Consider the following 21,007-nt stretch of genomic DNA (forward strand, 5'->3'; position numbering starts at 1 on the left):
TTCATTTCCTGTAAAAAAATCAAAATGTGGGTTAGCCCCTTTCGGACGCCAACCATTCAAATAACAAAGTTCATTGTAAGGTGCACGCTCCACAACGCCTTGATATACAATATATTATACATATCGAAAACATATGACGGCTTAAAATGTTAAATGCTCTAACGAGCTTCACGAATGTAGAAAAATGCGCCGCCCACACCTCTGCAGGAATGGTGACTTATCACCCTATTTCGTCGTGTTTTCTTCTACTAACAATTTATTTTACGTTATTAAAACATCTAGAAGTTTTTAATTTGAAATTATATTGGATCACATAGGTTTCTACGACGTACCGATTTTGCTGTATTGGTTCGCGAAACTTCTATAGTAAAATAAATTGCGTAAGACGCCTAAATGAAATTACAAAACTAAAATAAGTCTTGTCTACAAACTTCGCAATCTGCAAATCTTAAATAAGAAACATTGTTCGAATGTTGGTATTTCCAACTTAAGTTTTCTAATATTCGCTCCGCATTCGGCGACTTTTGCTAAAAATTCCACATTATTCAATTAAAAAAAGATTCTGTTACATTTCAAGAAAAGGATTAGTTAATAAATTCTGTTTTGTTGGATTGGAAGAATTCTTTAACACACATCATTTGCGTGTTTTGTTTTATTGCTTTGACCTGGTGTAACTTTTATACATAAATATTGTTGATACGATCAATGCAAACAAAGAAGTTCGTTGTTTAAATAATAAAATATGACAATCATTAGAATCAATAAAACGTACGGTCGAATTAAGAAATATTAGGGTTCGACCATCATAGTATGCCCCGATAAAAAAAAAAATGTTTAGTTGAATTGAAATATGCGCTGCTTGATCGCGAAACTGAGTCTGGTTGTAAACCCAAACGCTATCATTTCAAGCATTTTAACAGCAGTCGGGGTTAGAACATGCCTCAGTTTCGCTTCAAGCAAAAATGATATAGGGTGATGAGCCTATTTTCACCATACTAAGCAAGGTGCCTCACTAATTCGGTAATTTCTTGCCTTATAATCAATGGAATGCGTAAAAATTGACATCAACCGCTTTGCTTCGTTGTTAAGAACCAATATAATAACACAAATGCGTTGAAAACAGTAAAATTCTCGTGTTTGAGCACAATGAAAACTCGATTCGAGTGTCCCTATTGTTGCGCTACCATTTGACTCAATGCGTTGAACAAAGATGGCAGACACTGCTCTAACCAACGGCTTCAAATGGGTAGGGTAATAATAGAAACATGGTGCAAATAGGCTCATCACCCTATTTGTCAACAAATCGAGAACATTCTTCCTACCGATGTACAAAATTCAACCGGGACCCGCAAATAGCACAAATATCCTATGTTACGGTGTTCATAAACAAATTTGAACATCCAGCTCGGCAACAAAAACAACCTGAAAGTAAAATCGGAAGAAATCCTAGCTATCCCGGCATAGAATCAATTCCGCACCGGTTGGAAAACAAATCTGTCCGCTATCTCATATGCGCCTCTGGTCAAGCCGTTCAAGCATGGGTAGAAGCAAAAGTTATTGACGATATTATTTTTCCTTTCTGAGTGGACGACATGCTGTCCCACACCAGCAGAAGAATCATTTTACCTGCTTTGGTTGCCTCACACGTTCTCTCTCTCTCTGTTCGAGCCGGTCGGTGGAGAAGCAGAAAAAAGTCGGAGAGTCTGTTCGAGGAATATCGTTGGCAACGATTCTTTTTTGCGTCGGACGCCCGACATGCTACCAATACCATTACATCAACAACCCGAGCGAATCCGAAGATGAAAAAGTCGGGTCGGATCGGATCGGATCGGTCTAGTGCGGATAGACCTTTATGCGTAAAACACACGACGAAAAGGCAAAAGGCAATGCAGCGGGACCGAGCACATTCGCGTGCTCGCGTATGTGCGACTGTTGTAAGGTTTAGACTGCTACGAGGGGTGGGTCAGCGTGAATGGAATTATCATGAGCTAATTTGCCTGTTTCTGCCAGGGAATAATAGATTTCAAAATTAGCAAATTGTTCTGTGCTGTCCATATTAGAATTTGCTCGGTTCATGGTTTTTAATCAGAGCTAGACATTAGCATATCGAAAATTTTCGAAATTTTATGAAACAGCATCTTTGATTTAATGATTATCCAACACAAAATAGCCAGCTCGCCATAATGATACTATATTAATTTCTTTCATATACTATGCCTTGCTTCAGATTTGTAATATTGGATTTGTTTCGAAAAATTTATTGCCAACAGAGATAAGACAAATTAGCTTCTCAAATAAAAGAGTGTGCTTCTTAGTATTCGAGGCCGTTAATTTTAAACTTTATCGTACGTCCATCTAAGAAGATGAACGTCAATAAGCAGTCAAGAATATTTTACTTTTCTTAACTTGAACTTTTTGAACGGCCCTCGCGTTGAAACCGTCAGAGGTGGTATATGAGTACCTTTTTTGGCAATGCCGCAAAAAAGGAAGAACTCCGAGAAGTGGCATTTGCATAAAACCTTCAATAGTAATTTCTATATTTAAAAAAAAGAACAATTATCAGACATAAAACAACTATTTCGCCTGCCATTAGTGAATCTATCTGACTCTAGTCCACAATCACAATAACAACTCATTGGATCAAAAACGGCCCCCACTAGCTACCATCTACCAGAAACTCTTGAAGTCTCAACCATCTCTACCAACCGTTGAAGTAAAAATATGATCCGTATACTTGCCTCGGTACTCCTATTTACAACTACTACTGACGCGGAAGGCGGGATAACAAAATCAATTGTATCTTTTAACATGTCTACTCTCAGAACACGGCAGAACTCAAGCAACTACTGGGACTTAATGACTACTAACCGGAAATTATGAGCGTTAATATTTACAGATTCTATACAGTGTAGATTCTTCCGCATTCCTTTCCAGCTTTCAGCTTCGAACGAGAACCGGAGAAATCCTAAGCGCACTAGCAGTTTGTTAGCATTTCTTCCTAATAACCATTAAATTGAGAAGCAATCTGGTACGGGTGCATGTGGAACGCCTGCGTGAGCTACTAACTACCTCGCTATGAAGGTCTTCTGAACTGGGGGATAAGCCGCTTGCAGATAGTTCTACAACATCGGTACTATCGGACCAACAGATAAGCATTTTTGTGGGCCACTTGCGGCAGTTTATGCCTCTGTCGCTGTGGCAAATGTTCCTTAATGAATAAAATATATTTTCAAAAACAAAATCTTATTCGAATCTTTGCCTTTACATAGTGCCATGTTTTCATGGACTTTATCTCTTGACCTTAACTGGCACACCTGATGAAAATACAACTAAATGCGAATGAATCTTTGTGTACGCATTAGATAATGGAAACAATTCTTCTCTAACACCGTAGACACCATCCTGTGAACCAGGTGCCACTAGAATATTGCACACTATTTTCTGTCTCACTATTTCTTAATTTTGCAGCACCACTAACTACACGTTCTCTTCCATTATTCCAATAAGTGTCTGTAGCGAGAGTGTGCTGAATACTGAAATTTTGCAGGTTGTTTTGTGGCTTTGAGTTTTGAGTGAGTTTTTGTGTGTTCCAACTATGTCACTGTTGTTGTTGAGTATTGTAGTTCTTAAAATTGATAATTAGCATTTTGTTTGTTTGATCTGACTGTAGAGAAAAGGTATACACATACGACTATTTAAAGTTATTTTTTTTGTTCATGTTGATTTGTTCCTTGATCTAGATATTAAACTTCTATTATTAATATCAATTTTATTGTTTTCTTTCCCTTTTTACTTTTCTCATTCGAACTAATACGTTTCATAACAAGGCAAAATTAGCAAACTTAGAATCAACTAAAGTGGTCACTCTTTGATTGCGTTTTCCGTTTTATCCTGTTTGCCCTTGCTTTCGGAGGGGTTTTGAGCACCTGGGAACTATTAATAGTTATAAGCAATTCATGAGGAGTTTTACCCGTTTCGAAATTTTACGTGGTCGACTGCGTGCCCGCGTTGAGAATGTCATTTTTAGTAGCAAGCGCTAGGAATCTTGAAACCAAGACAGTTTTATTTCTAGCTAAGGAATATTCAGTTGAAATTCATTTTCCCTGAATATCTTGTCACCTGTCTGTTGAAGGATCAATCTGTTCCCATTTTGTTATGAAATAAAATCAACAATTATCTACACAACTGGTTTAAATAAAATTGTATAAAAATATACATATTTTCCCTAAGGTTGAAAATATTTTAGCGTTGCAGTCAATGTTTGCCTTCGCAAAACATTAAAAACATAACTTTAAGCCTTCACAATTTACTTAGTAACATGGTAAAGTCTGACCGTCACTGTTTTATTCCTCAGCTAATCTTCGCCGATGGATCCGTGTGTTGGAAAGTATTAGGTACTCACGATTCTTGCTTCTCTGAAGCAGCCTCAACGTTCGTATAGCAATTGGAAAATGAATAGAAACAGAAACTGATCGTGTCTGGTACAGAACCAAACAAGACTGTAAACGTAATCGAAAAGAAGCACCTTAAAGCTGCTTCCTTCTACCATGCGGACGTTTCTATCATCATCACTTCGATCGTTGTTTACCGTCGCTGTTCGTCGCTGCCTTCGTCGTCGCACATGCAGACTCTCAAGATGGAAATCAGATCTTTCGTCTAGTACACCAACACGGACTCCATCGTAATCGTATCTCATTTAGCCGAACTACCACTGTTGATCTGGTGCTGTGCCTGCGAGATCATGAGAGTGGATGCGGACGAATCACCCCCACTACTGCTACCATTCACGTTTCGTCGCGCCAGGCGAGATCTGATCAATAGAAAAAAAAGTTTTAAAAACTATTACACAGCCAAAACTTATATTGAAACTCAAACTCACCTAATTTGACCAGCGAGAAGTGGATTAATAGCATAGAGCCAATCGTGCACTTCTTTGTCACCTAGTGTCTGCAACAGATAACCTCGATGTTTGGTTACCACACTGTAAAAAATATCACATTTAGAACCGAACCTCCCATCGTCAATCAAACTTACCTGAAGGTGTTGGGCACCTTAACCATCGCCGCTTGATCCTCGCTGCATTCAACTTGAGCGGTAGCCAAGTTCAATACCGCACGCTCAACCGGATCCTTGTCTGAGCGGAAGATAAATACGTACGGACGTCGCACGGTTACCCAACGTTTTTTCCAACCCGAACCGCCATGCTCTAGCACGTTCAGATATCCCTTCCTGGCTACAACAGGACTCACGCGAATCTCTTCAAGCTCGGGTACGTACAACCGCAGTGGCATTTCCTGTGTTTGTGGAGCTGGTGCCGGCGCTTCCCAACCGTTGGGTATTTCCACCCGATCCGGCGAGCAGAGCTCGACAGAATTACCCGATATGTAGCTGGCGTTCATATCAGCACAGCCTTCGTCGCCAGGTGAGGCATCCACCGCGAGTTGATTGTTGGTTTCGCTCGAATCGACCTTGTTCCCGATACGTCCCTGGATCAATTTGACACACTTCCACACCAACTCCGTTTCACGTGGAGTCAATTCTCGATCGGGCATCGTCGGTGTCTGCTGATCCTTGACCGGTGTCTGAGGTGAATGTGGGATGACCATGTGCACTGGCGAGGCGCTCGCTCGCTGGGCCAAATTGCACACATCCTTTTCGGTTTTGGTGGTCGGGTTCGGTGTGGTATCCATACCGAGACGTTCGCGCAACATCAGCAGGTGTCGAACGCGGCCGACTTCCTCGAGCCGGGTTAGCTTCTCCAGTTCCCACTGATGGTCGAAGATCAGCGAGTCGCCACGCGGACGCCAACCGTGCAGATTCTCTTCGCCGCGGACGTACGTCGAGCTAGTGTCCAGAACGCGACGTTGACGTCTCTGCACGCCTGAGGTTTAGTGGATGAAAGTTTGTTTACAAAAATTGTTAATTCAATATTAATTTTATATCGGTCGATTTTCAATTCGATGATTGAACAAAAAATTAAGTGCTTCTTGAATACTCCAATCATAATACATAACCAAATAATTAAGAAATAAACAAGCCTACTAAAATATAGAAGAGATTTTTAGAATAATAAAAGACTAAGAACGAATGCAAACTAAACAGCTACTAATTTTGAATCACACGATTCTAAAAGCTTCCTGATGACTTTTTAAACTAATTTAACTTTTGAAATGGAAGTATACTTATTTAAGTTAATATAATGCAGTTTTGCGTTACTTGAAACAAGAATTTCCTGAATTAAAAATGTTGTTTGTGCTTTGTGAGCAACATTAGGCAAGTGTTAGCACGTCTGTTAAATATATTAGATCAGAATAATTTGGCATAAGTTTAATTGATCACTAGCTGTACGAAATGTGAGACTAATTTGGTATAACAAACATTTCTATCTGCGGTAAAACCAACGACGCGACCTGACACTTTATGGAACGCTCTGTAGAAAAAGCTACCGTTTTATTTAAAAATCTTCGATGCGGCCGAAAAAAGTATTTTTTCAGGAACACTTTAGGTGATTGTAAGCATTCCATGTTTTGCCTACATAAACATGTTTTTCCAACATAAACTGCCTTGTTACCAGAAAAAATCCATATAGTGTAATCATTAACCATCCCATTAACCCTTTCTTGTGAGAGACTATCAGGACTAGCTCGAATGGCATGTACCCCATGTTGATCGGAGATTTGTGCGTGGCTGTGATTTGTCTTTTAATCATTTCTTAATGGAAAGGATTGGGGAAGCGATAAGGTTAGGGATAAGGAAAATAATAACACAGGAAACATAGACAATGTGTAAGTCTTCACGCCCATTGGAATAAAAGACACGTGTGGATGAGCGAATATAACAACACCCCCGAGGGGATATTGAAATAAAAGATCGACAACACCCTGAAGAGATATTGTAACTATAGTTCTTTAACACCGGGTGGGAACAAGTTTCGGCTCTCTATACATAGGTTCTTCTACGTATATAGAACCAAAAATCTGGCTACACAATTGCATTACTGCAGGGCAGTTAAATATCAAATGGTATGAAGATTCATAATCGAATTCACAAAGGTCACATGAATATTACTCAGCACGCTGAATAGTAGCCATGTTATAATCGAGCTTGTAATGTCCAGTCAATACCCTGACTGAAATGCAACTGTGCTTGGAAAAATGCAGTAAATTCTAGTAAAGCTACGCCAACGGTTGGCATGTTCGGATGCAGCGTAAGAACCTTGTGTTTTATCCAATAAATCGACAATGGTAGAACTGGTTCTGAACCAACGAAGTCAGTCGCAGCGCCAGTTCTAGCCAATTTATCCGCCCATTCATTTCTAGTAAAACCGGAATGACCGGGCACCCATAGAAGGTAGATAGCATTTGAAATGCTAAGATCTTCGATTTGCGTTCGACATGCGATAATTAATTTCAATCTCAAATCTGCCGAATTAAGTGCTTTCGGAGCAACCTGACTATCAGAGCAAAAATAGATTTTCTTTTGCCGCAAATTCCCTGTTTAAGTGCCTATTGTAATCACAGAATCGCGAAGATTTCTGCTTGGAATACTGTGCAATATCTACCAAGCGAATGAGATTGGCAAAGAAAAGGTTTAACAACTACATAAACTTCAAGTTATCGCTCCAAACAGCCAGACAGCCATTCCTCGCAAAGAGAAATTCTCATATTTAAAATTTTAAAAGGAAAGGTATATGTGAGTGTAAGAGTCACTGGGAGATACTGTATGCTCATCCCAAGTAAAAATTTGGGATCACCGTCTTGTGTGGAAAGTTGCACAATCTATTGGGTTACTGTTCCACAGCCCAGCAACCTTAAGACGGTATGCACCAGCAAGTGTTTCTTGTTTCAGAAATACATGTATGGATTTATGTTCAAGAGTGCCTCTAGATCAGCAGTAGGTGTTATCGAGGACGCACCAGTCATCGCCATCAAGACCATTCTCTGAAGACGGTTTAACTTTGATTGGTTTGCCATGACTTCTCCCTTCTGCCACCAAACAAGGCACCCGCATGCCAGTATTGCAACAATTGTTGAGTAGATCCAATGAATGTTCTTGGGTTTGAGTCAAGAATCACCCCAATGTACTTAACTTAATCTGTGACAATAATTTCAGAATCAAAGAACTACACAACGGACGAGCTTCGGTTGTAACCTTTCGTTGCGTGAAAAGCACCATTGATGTTATGTCTCGCTAGATCCAACTTAACTAGTTGAAACTACGATTCGGTTAAGCACGTTTTAGACTGCCAGCAATTACCCCTAGTTTTGTTTCAACTATTTAATAAGATAATTAAAGTACAGCGAAACTGTTCGTTGTGAAGCATGACCATCTCTAATAAGCAAACAAAACCAAGAAAACAACAACTGTAGCCGAAAAATAAGCAAACACAAATAGCGAACAAAAATCTGCCCAGAGAAGATCGTTTTTTTTGTGGGACTTTCGTAGTATTAGCGCTCTACACACTAGCACATTTCTACCTGGACTACCTGCTTCGGAAGCTCTCCTCAGCGATAGCTCGTACACGCCGGACAACCGATTCGCTTCCGGATTGCGATACTGGCCCGAGAACAGATGTTTGAGCGAACGAGGTCCAGTACGTGCGTCCCGTCCATAGATGATCATGCTCAGGTCCTTCGTTATGATGGCCGGACGGGCACAGTTATCGAGCTGTGTTGAATATAGCATTCAAGTTGAACTGTCACAAAAATCCACATGCAAAAAAACCTACCTCTAGATATGCACTAAGCGTGATGAAGATCTGTTCGCCAGTTTGTGTGACACGGTTGAGCAACGCCGAATTGTGTAAGCTGGAGTCCCAGGCGGCTTCAAAACGGAAGAATGACCGATCGTCACCAGGCACCTCCAATACCTCACCCGGGAACAGGCCCAGCGACAAAACACACGAGTCCGAATCATCCAGCTCATCTGCTGGCTCCGGTTGGTTTCGGATACGTCCTACCACTAGCTCGCGAATGTCCTTCCACTTTACTTCCGGGGTTGGCTCGTGAACAATTGTTATCCTAATTCGGCGCTGTATACCTTGGTGAAGCAGGAATAAGCCACGACACGGCAGATCATCGCTGTGATCGACCACGGCGGGAACGTATTCGCCGTTAGGAGCCAGTTCGCATATCTCAAACCATACCAACACGTCATGCTTGGCTAATACTGTTGACGAAGGGGGACACGGCAACGGTCCAAACTTCGGACTGCGAACCGGTTGACTGATCGGAATACTCGGCGGTAGCATGCGCCGAGGGGGTGGCCGTGTAATATGACAATCCTGTTTGGCGTCCTTGTGCAACGGGTGGTGTTGATAGTGGCCGAAAACCTTGAACACTATCGGCTGTGTTTTCAAGTATTCGATGAAGGATTTTGTGACTGGTACTGTTATCTGTTCAAAAAATAATGATTTCGAATTTAAACAAACCCGTATTCGATGGGGACTCTAACTTACATTCTGTACGTGATAGAATCCAAGTGGAGCTCCAGAGCCAGAGTTTTTGACCGGTTCCGTCGAAAAAGCTTCTTCATGGCGGTGCAAAAAGCTGCAACAAATTCCCCATAAAATAATCTATAATCAAAGAAAACAATACCCCCCAATGACAGCAACTTACTTAAACTGACAGAAGATATCCGCATATTCGGCCGCAATTCCAGTCGCTTGTAAAACCGTAACACGGAATGTGAATTCCTTACCCGGCTGTAGATGCTCGCCCGGTTCATGTTCGTTCGAGTCATGCAACTCGGAAGCGACACTCGAATCGCCACGACCCGAGTCAGCATCCTCCTGCTCCAATTCCTCCAGCTTCATGATATCGTTAGCACCCTCCATGTACTTTTCGTCCTTATCGTGAATCGTGCGAATCTTCGGTATCTTGTGCTGACCGTTTTGTTCCTCATCGAATAGAATGCGAGCGGACTGTTTTACACCGTTGCTGAAATCTGCATTTTCCTCATCCATAACTGGTTGAACGGCAACACGAAGATAACCGCGAACATCGCCACGCTCGTTGACGATCGCCACCTTGTGCACAAGCGGTACCGGATACAGTAGGTTACTCAAATACACAAATGATCTGCGGAAGAGAAAAAAAAGTGGAATAACTTACGGAAATACAAATATGCATATATTAGAACCCATCAATTACCTTCCAACCATGCGGAACCAGGGGAAGCGATCATAGAATGGATCACCTCCGGTCAAACTCTCCACGTTGTAATCAGGCGAAGTAGGACTGAGTTCTGCCTCGTTGTGGTACATTTCGCGCATCAACTCCAAACGTTGTCTATAATTTGTAAAGTTTGAAGAGTGGCAAATTAGTTTGATTGAGAATTTAACGAAATTATCACTGTTTTATTTATGATATGAGAAGCATGACTACATGCAAAATAAATAACTAGACATTTAAAATAAAACTACAAAATGCTACTTATGAAATGATGTCAACTGAAAATGCTGGGTCAGAACATTTCTCACTGAAAATTGCTCTGTTATTATCGCACACGATACTGAGAAAATTGGAATAAATGGCATCAACCAAAGAGCAGTGAGGAATTTGTAGTTTTAAGCTAAAACCATACAAACAATTTGAATTACTGCCATAGCAATAATTCCAGATCAATTATTAGCAATGAATATAGAAAAGACGATGTTTATATTGTCCAACATAAACAACGTGAGAGTCAAATCAGATTACATAAAAGTACGTATATTATGATAGTCTTCTACTTCCGAGCCTGAATTTCGAGCGTATTTTGACGAGAGATTTCGACAAAATCGACAAGAAGGTATGCGAACCTAATAAAATCCGCATCTTAATATAATATGTAGTTTTTTTTCCGCATTCCATCATAAAAATACGCTCGGAATTCGGGATCGGAAATAAAAGAAATTTGACAATTAAAGCCAAAGCTTTTTTCTCCAAGTTGATTTTCCTAGAAAAATCGCAATTGCCAAAAAATGCAGTAATGTACAATATTCGTTAAAATGTTTAAAATCTATTGCATCATTAAGGCAAAAAATGATACGCGTGGTTTGGTGGGTTTGATTTAATTTCAGTTTGAAGTAAAAACGAAATAAGAAGCAGCTTACTGGCAGTACATTCCATCCTCAAAGGCATGTGCTGTATTGTGTAATTGCTAATCCTAGCCTGAATAATGCCAGTGAACATGTATGGTGTTTTGATGTTAATATAAGGCGTGAATTACTTTAATATGAAATATTGTACTATTTAGTAAGGAAGAAAAGTTTGAATATGATCATAATATTAATTACAAATCAATTCTTATAAAGTTTGATCTTTTGTGATTAGATAATATCGGAACTAGTTAACAGCTACCTAGAAAATGGTGGTGCTTCCTCGTTATTGGATTACAAAATGATCTATTTACTACTTCTTTAGAGCTGGGACTGTAGACTGACCTTTGTACTCAATACATCCATACAATAAGATCTCATCCAATATCTACCTGGGACGACCGCAATTGAACGAATACACTAAGAGACACGATCGCATTCTACCGTGACACGATCTATTACCGTAGGTTAAGATCATTTTAACTATAAAACTATATTGATAATTATAATTTTGTGTGAATGGTACGCTTATCGTGTTTTTTCACATTATATATATATATTTTTCTGTTCATTGCTGTAGCTACATATACTCAAAATGTTTCAAATGACATTCTCAGCAACTAGGCCCGTGCGCAAGGGAAGGGTTTTGGGGATTCAAAGCTCTCCCATGAAGGTTTCGAAGTATTTTAAAAGTTTATTTAATTCCTGCTAATGAAAAAAATGTATGTCAAGTTGGCCGCCATCCCTGGATCGGTTCACGTTTCGACAAGTTTCGATATTAGAAAAAGTCAGTAGACCATTCACACAGCAAATGTCGGTTAGCAGGCAAGCAACAGGAGCTAAGCGGAAAAAACACGAAATCGGAGAAAATCGGGTATGGTTGTCTGGATAAATTACACCGCTGATTATCTCTCCTTCGGAGTGGCTGATGACCAAATGGAGTGCAAGAATGGACATCAGTATCGGTAGAAATACCGCCGCCGAGGAACTATCATCATCTGCTAGCTGATAAATTGGAACGAGGAGAACCAAGAAAGATGAGACACCCTGTGAAGATGGTTTTAAAGATATTTCAATCATTATAGTCGACACCTCCGTGTCTCAACAGGTGAGGTTGTTTGCAGCAGACCTGCGTAGATCAGATATACCGCGAAGGTTGAACAGCAAGCAAGAAAATGCAGCAACGGAAAAAACCTGAACAATTAACACAATCAGCAAGTAGAAAACGAGCAAGAGCACAATCCCTATTGAAGTTGCCCCGGATGGATGAGGATTGCTAGATACCGAGGTTTAGGTTTAGTCGGTAAGTTTAACCGTTATGTATCCGATGCGGTACCCGGGTACCTTTTTAGGTTTCAATTGATTAAAAACCTATGTTTTTAACCATAGCTGGAAATTGAAACTTTGTGACATCTTAGAACTTCACTAAGTCAAGCTTTTGTGCACCCAAAACGTACCCGGTAAGATTCGCTTACATTAATGCAATAAATGCGAGCAAAAATTGCAAGCGTTCTGGTAATGTGCGAAAATTGCAAGAAGCTTCCTTGCATGCAATGCAAGAAACAAAAAGAACGAATTTTGCCTATGTGTTAGCGGTGTATGTGTATTGGTGACCAATATGTGTTAGATAAAAAAGACTGCTGGTATTGTATAACGAACTCTGCACAAACAGATCGCTAGGCAATACTTTCTCCACCCAACCATACTACCAGTTAGTAATAAGCGGATAAAAGTCATTAAAATATGAAATCATCTTTCACGATTAATGAAAAAAGTAAAACAACCACCCTGATTTAAACTCAGGCTCTTGCGCATCATGGCGCTAACTATAAGCATTGATCTGTTCTTACACGTAAGAACAGGACGTTAAAACTCGTACAATCGTCACATTCGCAATTTGATGCCGTCTCATGTGTAATGAATAAACCACAAAACTGCGTTTGATGATGTTGGTGAGGAATGAATAAAAAGTAGACAGAAAATAAAAACTCGCCTTGCGTCGCTATACCAACCAGCATAGGCACATGAATGTGGTGGTAACAGTGTGTTGAAGAAACGTATGTAGTATAGCGAGAGATGAAGTGATTTTATACGCTTGCAACAATTGCAAGCGGCTTTCACTGAAAAATTGCAAGTGATGCTAACATTATTTGCAAGTGATTGTCGCTTGCAATTATTGCAAGAGATTTTTGTTTTGCGTGTGTTAATAGTATTGTTGATAAAGTAAGTGGGGGAGTTAGGAGGGGCTCCTGAATTTTATTACTACGTAACAGGCCGACAGTTTTGTCGGTTTAGATAGGAATTTAACTTCCACGGCTAACCGCAAAGAATCCAAAAGCACCAGCCACTCTCGCTGTGGAGGATAAGTCGAACGAGTATTGCTTTCCACCGGAGCAGAGTGGAAAGCATACTGCGGTGTCTTCCATAATTCTCAGTGCGTCGCAAATAAGGCGGTTATACGTCACCACAGTTGCTAAAGAATTTCCAACAAACGAGCATAGCTCTCCTCTTTGATCAACAGACGCTGCAGGAGCAGCCACCGCAAAACACCGGAAGAATTCCTTTGAAATTCAATATTATAAAAGTAAAAATTATCAGTCGTCTCACCAGACCCGGTAAAACTGATGAAAGTCTCGGAGACCCAGAGATTGCTTCCAAAAACCGGATTCCCCGGGTGAAACTCAAATGGGTGGTAACCCTATACATGACAGCTTGACGCATCATTCTCACAACAAGCCATCAGACGGGTTGAATCACGTATAGCGATTTTTTATCCTTTAACTGGGGATTTTAGTTAAAAAACAATTTTTTTCTAGACGCGAACGCATTGGAAACCAGTAAAAAAAAATAAAAAGTGGAAGAAACAACATAGCAGTTCGATGTGCACAAGATGTGTAAATTGCCAACTTTTTCCGCAAGGTTCGAAAATGTTATTTTAATTGATAATTATATGAATAGTTTTTAATGTTAAGAGATCTATGGAGGAATAAAGGCAAAACGCTCTAATACGTTGTCGATAAATAAATTCTGTAATAGTAGTGACCAGATTGTATGTAAGGAGAGTGAAGACAACTATCATGATTATCTATCAGTAATATTCCAACCGAACAAACGACCTCTCAAAATACATGGATTTGACTCGTTTGGAATGACACTGATAAATAATCATTGTTCCAATTTTGACAGTGTCGTTACTGTTCTTATATGCACTCAGGTAGTGACGAATATTTTTCAATTTTTACTCAGCAGATAGTGAAAGGTGAAAAAATCGGCAAATAGTACGTTGCGTGAAGCTTTTTGGCGTAACTTCAACAGTTCAGAAAGCTTGTTTGCATGAACTAATGTGTTGATTCTATCAAGTACGACAAACTAGTTTCGAACCGCTATCAAATTCTACCACCTTCGCTGAACTGTCATTTTTATGACGTCATCGTGCAATATTCTAGCAAATACAAACAAAATGAAAATTAAAACAAACAGCTTGCTTGGATCAGGTATCGTTATCAATTTCAATTATTTTTTAGCAAATGTGAACTGAAAAAAACCTATTTTAATCCACCTAGCGGTGCAATTGTGCCTTTCTCAATCATGAATCACGAGAATGTGTGTGTTGTTTATATTCATTAAAAGCTTTTAAATGCATATATTACATTTTATTATTATACATCACATGACGACTATATACAGGAAAATAAATCATTATTCGAGTTCTAAAATTTTGAAAAAGAAAAAACAGCCACGGTAATATTGAACTGAAATAGACTTTGAATGGATGTTAGTGACCTAATACTACAAATCGAAGCAGTTGTGGTCATATTTTGGAAAAATTTTCTCCTTTATACATTCATTCCAGAATTTATTAAAATCGATATTTTCTGCGTGTTCGTACGTATCACCCTGTAATTCCGGAACCGGAAGTCGGATCCATTAGAAATTCAATAGCAGCCTATGGGAACGTTGCACCTTTCATTTGAGACTAAGTTTGTCAAAATCGGTTCAGCCATCTCTGAGAAAAATGAGTGACATTTTTGGTCACATACACACACACATACACACACATACATACATACACACATACATACACACACACAGACATTTGCCGAACTCGACGAACTGAATCGAATGGTATATGTCACTCGGCCCTCCGGGCCTCCGTTAAAAAGTCGGTTTTCAGAGCAATTGCAATACCTTTCTATTGAGAAAGGCAAAAAGGTGCGAAATCGGCAAAGTCCCAAAAAGTCGATTTTTATAAAAAAAAATTTTTTCGAGATAACATAAAATCTCGACGTTTCATGCATTTTAAAGATGTTTGGCATCAAAAATACGAATTCGATTTCTGAAATTTCATGAGGTCCCCCCTTTGAAAAAAAATTTGAGTTCCGGCTTATATGGGAATTTCATATGTGACCGGACGGTTTAGTCTATATTTCCGGAACCATATAAGCGATCTGTACGAAATTTTATAGATATCTATGGGGATATTATAGCTATCATTTGGGACTAAGTTTGTGAAAATTGGCCCAACCATTTCCGGGAAACTGATGTGAGTTCGTAAATTTTGAAAGATGGCCGCTTTTCCCGGGCACTTCCGGAACCGTCTATGGTGGTCAATGTAGTCAACGAAAGTTTGGTTGGCCGTCGGTGACCTAGAACAGCAAATTTAAGTTGTTTGAGAGACATTTTAGCGAAATTTTTACCTTTTTTGCTTTCATCGGAGTATCGGTTTGAATCACAATTTGCTATGTGATCGCACGCCACAACCTGTAACTCCGGAACCGGAAGTCGGATCGGGATGAAATTAATAGCCATTTACGGGGACGCAATACCTTTCATTTGAGGCCAAGTTTAGTCGAATCGGTCTAGCCATCTCCGAGAAACCGATGTGACTGTTATTCTTAATTTAGATACTTCCGCCGGGGCTTCCGGAACCGAGGATGGTGGCCAATGTGGCCAAATAGACTTTGAATGGATGTTAGTGACCTAATACTACAAATCGAAGCAGTTGTGGTCATATTTTGGAAAAATTTTCACCTTTATACATTCATTGCAGAATTTATTAAAATCGACATTTTCTGCGTGTTCGTACTTATCACCCTGTAATTCCGGAACCGGAAGTCGGATCCATTAGAAATTCAATAGCAGCCTATGGGAATGTTGCACCTTTCATTTGAGACTAAGTTTGTCAAAATCGGTTCAGCCATCTCTGAGAAAAATGAGTGACATTTTTGGTCACATACACACACACACACATACATACATACACACATACATACACACACACAGACATTTGCCGAACTCGACGAACTGAATCGAATGGTATATGTCACTCGGCCCTCCGGGCCTCCGTTAAAAAGTCGGTTTTCAGAGCAATTGCAATACCTTTCTATTGAGAAAGGCAAAAAGATAAGACGCATTTGTATGGGACGTTGGCGCATTTAAGGATTTACATACCTTTTTATTTTTCAAAAAATCAAATCGTTTTTTTTATGTTATCTGGAAATACATCCTTGAGAAAATTTTACAAGATTTGTATAGAGATCCGAGACATAGATCTAAAGTTACAGCGCTTCCAAGCGCGCTTTGTCTACCAAGAGCAGTGGTAACTTGAAGTCATTTTTCCAAAAATGGTTTATCCGTGATCACGATTGCCGAAAACCCACTCAGCCGATTTTCTTAATTTTTTTTTTTTTAATTATTTGTAATTAATTTTTCTCGTACCTTAATGATTTATTTTTTGTGCATAAATTTTTGTTTTGTAGATGAGAATTTTTCAAAACAATTTCTAGAGCTTAAAACAGCAATTTTATAGGAAAACGTTCCCGAAAACAGGAAAAAATTAATAAATATTCAACTAATCGTTAAGGTACGAGGAATACTCATATACTAATGGAATTTTTTGAGTTTTGGGATTTTAGTTGATCTATTTGTCCTCAAACGTGATCACCGCAAACCTCTTGAATAAAAAAGGGGTTCGGGGAAAAAGCCACAAATCGGCCAATTATAAATATATTTTTATAAACTTATGCTTGTTTATTTTGCTGAAAAATGTACTACTAAAATACTATTAGTTTGATGTAATGAAATTATTGCCTTATGCCTTTACGTAAATACAAACTTTTTTGACTTTTTTCGCACAAAAGAGTATGTAACCCCTTAATTTATATTTGGTTCTGGTGTCAATTTACGACCATCTGATTTCTGACGAACAGCATCATGTGTGTCCTAAACTTGGAAGGGGAAACTAAAAGGATATATTTTCGTATTTTGCATCTAATCAGTTGTATCTTCGGCTCTTCTTTGAAAAGAGCAATCAAAATTCAAGAGAACTTATTCAAAAGGTCCTAAGTGACATTAAGCTCGAACTGAGAAAAACGTGATTAATGTTTCATGGACCCAAAACAGATACCTATTAGAGCACAAATATGTGTTACATGGAACAATTATGCCAATATAGTCTAAGGACTATGGTCTTTAGGTATTTGATGGGCTACAGCTGCTTCTAAATGCGCTTACGCCGAATGGAGTATCCTCCTTCACTGGACCCGATCCTGGGCCAATCGCTTCCAGTCGCATTGAACGTTGAGCGCCCTCAGGTCCTCCTCAAACGCACAAAGCCATCGTGTACGTGGCCTGTCACGAAGCCGGCAACCTCTTCCGGGTTCCCTGTTAAATATTATCTACGCTTGACGCTCCTCCGGCATTCGGACCACGTATTGCTCTTTAGGTAACTAATAGGGACTTTCGGGCTAATGTGGCTAATGTAGTTTTTAAACTCCTGAGCATGATGCGTCCTTGTGAAAATTATAGGATCTTTTACACAGGTCTTTTTTCAGGACCAAGAATCATACGACTCTGCACGTAAGGCTTTTTTCAACAAAGGTAGCACTATCGACGAGCATTGAATTGCTTCAGTTTTCGATAAAATGAGCTACGCACTACGAATGTTCTCCGTTGCTATGGTAAATAGTTAAGCTGGATTTAAAAAAGTCTTACAGAAAAAAATGTGGGAAACTTTAGTTTATATTAACAAATCATTGGCTGGAATTGGTTACAATCAATGAATGACATATTACATCGTAATAAATAAGATTTTCAATTACAATTTAATTTATTTTACTTTCCAAATTCAACTTCCAAAAAAGGCGCATGAACAGAAGAAAATAATTTATTTTATTTTGATGCTTAGGACGGTTTTACTATGTACCTATGTGCAGTAGGAAAAACATAGAATGAAATTAATCTTGCGTCGTTTTCGCAAGGCGCCTATGAACAGTTGCAGAAATTTTGAAATATTTCACGTCCTTTCGATTTAAAAGGTCTCAAGAGCAAAATTTAAAAACATGATGATAAAAATTTTGCGATTTTTTGTATAACGCTTATTTCTATAAATACAAATATTTCTGGTTTTCGGCATTCGTTAGCTATGTAATAATCACATGCTGTGCTGCAAACAGCTCAGTATGATTATATTTGTCCCTAAGAAACTCTTGAATTCATTTTTAACTACAACAAGTTTTTTTGAAGTAGAATACTTCTAACGTTTCAATATAGGGCCCCTATAATAGGGGTCCCGTTTCAAAGTTTCTGCTGAGATGTTTTTCCAGTTTCAAATGCGAATAACTTCTGTTGTACTGATCGAAATCGCTATATTTCTGCACTGTCTGATCGGAAATATGTGCACGCATATTGTATTTGATTCCGTAAAATGTACTATAACTATAAATATATTAATGTATTTTCTGAAAGTGGTAATTATCAGCGCTGATTGGTCCGAACAATTCAACCAAGCGGCGAGCGTTACTAGGACCGCCTCTTTGCCATCCAATGAACCGCGACACAATTATAAAAGCAGCACGTAAGAAAAAAATCGTCAGTTTGCTTTCTGACCTCGTAGTAGTTGCTACGTTCCGTCAGCTCGAAGCAATATATTCCATGCCGCCAGGCACCATTTCAATGATGTACAGGCGCGCTAGTTTTATACATACAATGATCATAGACCACAGAACGCTCTTTCTTTCGGAGCTAAATAAACATATTTCAAGGCGATGGGGTGGTTGGGCGCGAGAGACAGAGCTCTCTTGCTCTTTCAATTACGTGTTGCGTTCTCAAATAAATTCACCACGGCGCGCGCTCCAGAGTGCACTACGAAGGAGTGTGCTCATTTATTAGTTTTTTTCTGGCAAACGGTAGTGTGGCTGCGATTGACGATTTGAAGATTATGTTGGTTTGTTGAATATGTACTGATAAAACTAAAACTGTTGATGGTTGGATACTGGGGGCAAACTGGGAAACGTGAAACTTAATTTTACATTTTACGCAGGATTATTGCGAAGAAGGTTGGTTAAGGTTTGAACATATTATTTTTATAGGACATTCGCCCGAACTCTCGAATGCTGACATTCCACACGCACATGTCCTTCTACTGGCTTTCAACTATGGAGTGAGTTTAACTTCCAGTGAGTCCAAATAGTATTTGTTATCCCATTTGGCCTTTATTTTATTTGTGCATGCCATGCTTTAAAGTGGCCTATTTCTAAAGTAAAGCAGCTAGACGAATGCCTTTCGATCTCACTATACATACGTGTAATGGAATATTCAATGATATGAATAGTAAAAGTAGTACTATTTAATTGAAAAATAATTACCCGCTGAAAACTTGGGAACAAACCTAGCAGTTGAATTTTGCCACACATGTGACTCGGGCGGACGTTTACAAGTTTCGGAGGTAGGACCGAAATTTCATTTGCATAAACGCATCGCAAGTGATGTACGTGTAGGTAATGCATATATATATAAATAACAGAAATACTTGATAGATGAAGTTAATGCAACCATACAGAAAATTGCAGCATTCGAATTCCAGCCTAAGTGTATTATACTTCACTTCGGTTATGTCTCTGACATTACCTACCCATGTTTTTTTTATTTAAATAAGGTGAAAGTGGTGTTTGGTTCTGCAATGGAAATTCCATCTGGATCTACACATAAACGTAAGCAGAAAACACATTGGTTGCGAAGTTTATAATTATAGAGGATTTTGAAAATGGGTGTGGAAAACACGCTTGCTAGAAAATAAGGTCGTCCTGTATAACTCGGTTCATGCAATACGATTCAAGATGAATTGTGAGCCAAACTAGATGTTTAGAGAAAACACGATTTTGAAAGTCAAACAACGCTGAAGGGTAGCATTTACCTCTAATGGAAGAATATGTATGAATTCTCCAGCAGATGGAAGCCAATACTATTATTACGTCGGAAGCATTACAGCTGATTGGAGAATCGTAATTGCATGAGATTCAGAAACGCGGGTATTACGTGGAGCCGAATTTTGCATTTTCGGATGGATGTATATAAAAGACCGATTTGGACTGAATGTAAAATATGTAACCAGAGAAAAAGCTTCCGCGAATATACGCATACGTGAAATTTAAGGACATTTTGATGAAGAAAATGATCGAATCAACCTTGAAAAAGTCCCAAATATACAACGCTGATAAGTCTGCTTTTTTGGTGGAGTTGTCAGCATCACGAAATGAATCCTTTCTAACGAGAAGAAGGCGAAAATTAAACAAAATGCGCTATCCTTTCATACCATGTTGTAATGCCGATGGCCCGAACAACCTTAAATTGATGTTTATCGGATCTGTAACCACACCACGCTTGCTTCCTACCAAAGAATTTCTACCCGTATCGTATGATAACTCCAAGAAAGCTTGGATGAAGCGAGAGTTTTTCCGAACATTGTTCTATCGCGAATTCGTACCAACGGTAAGAGAGATCGCTAAGCAATTTACCTTAGAATCCAAGGCGTTATTGGTGCTTGACAATAGTACAGCACACGGAGGAGGAGACGATTTCAAGTCGGATTATGGATTGAGTAAAGTGAAATTGTTTGATACACTTCACATTACAATGTAACTAAGTAAA

The 21,007-nt window shown here is 39.1% G+C and overlaps 1 protein-coding gene across 7 annotated transcripts in view; it reads right to left on the bottom strand.

The window, feature by feature from the left end:
- Window positions 1-1,928: 1,928 nt before the first annotated feature.
- LOC131687447 (kinesin-like protein unc-104) overlaps window positions 1,929-21,007 on the bottom strand; it is a 153,330-nt gene continuing 134,251 nt past the window's right edge. For 5 of the 7 annotated variants that reach the window (XM_058971527.1, XM_058971528.1, XM_058971530.1 and 2 more), the window contains 8 exons: window positions 10,152-10,289; window positions 9,618-10,079; window positions 9,458-9,548; window positions 8,729-9,394; window positions 8,478-8,667; window positions 5,035-5,881; window positions 4,880-4,981; window positions 1,929-4,810 (listed from right to left, as the gene is read on the bottom strand). In XM_058971527.1, the coding sequence (XP_058827510.1) occupies window positions 4,693-4,810; window positions 4,880-4,981; window positions 5,035-5,881; window positions 8,478-8,667; window positions 8,729-9,394; window positions 9,458-9,548; window positions 9,618-10,079; window positions 10,152-10,289 (2,614 nt within the window). In that variant the 3' untranslated portion in view covers window positions 1,929-4,692. The remainder of the gene's footprint in view (window positions 4,811-4,879; window positions 4,982-5,034; window positions 5,882-8,477; window positions 8,668-8,728; window positions 9,395-9,457; window positions 9,549-9,617; window positions 10,080-10,151; window positions 10,290-21,007) is intronic. The other 2 variants (XM_058971532.1, XM_058971529.1) reach the window with 1 other exon arrangement.

Source organism: Topomyia yanbarensis, chromosome 3 (assembly GCF_030247195.1).
Source record: "Topomyia yanbarensis strain Yona2022 chromosome 3, ASM3024719v1, whole genome shotgun sequence".
Classification (NCBI taxonomy): domain Eukaryota; kingdom Metazoa; phylum Arthropoda; class Insecta; order Diptera; family Culicidae; genus Topomyia; species Topomyia yanbarensis.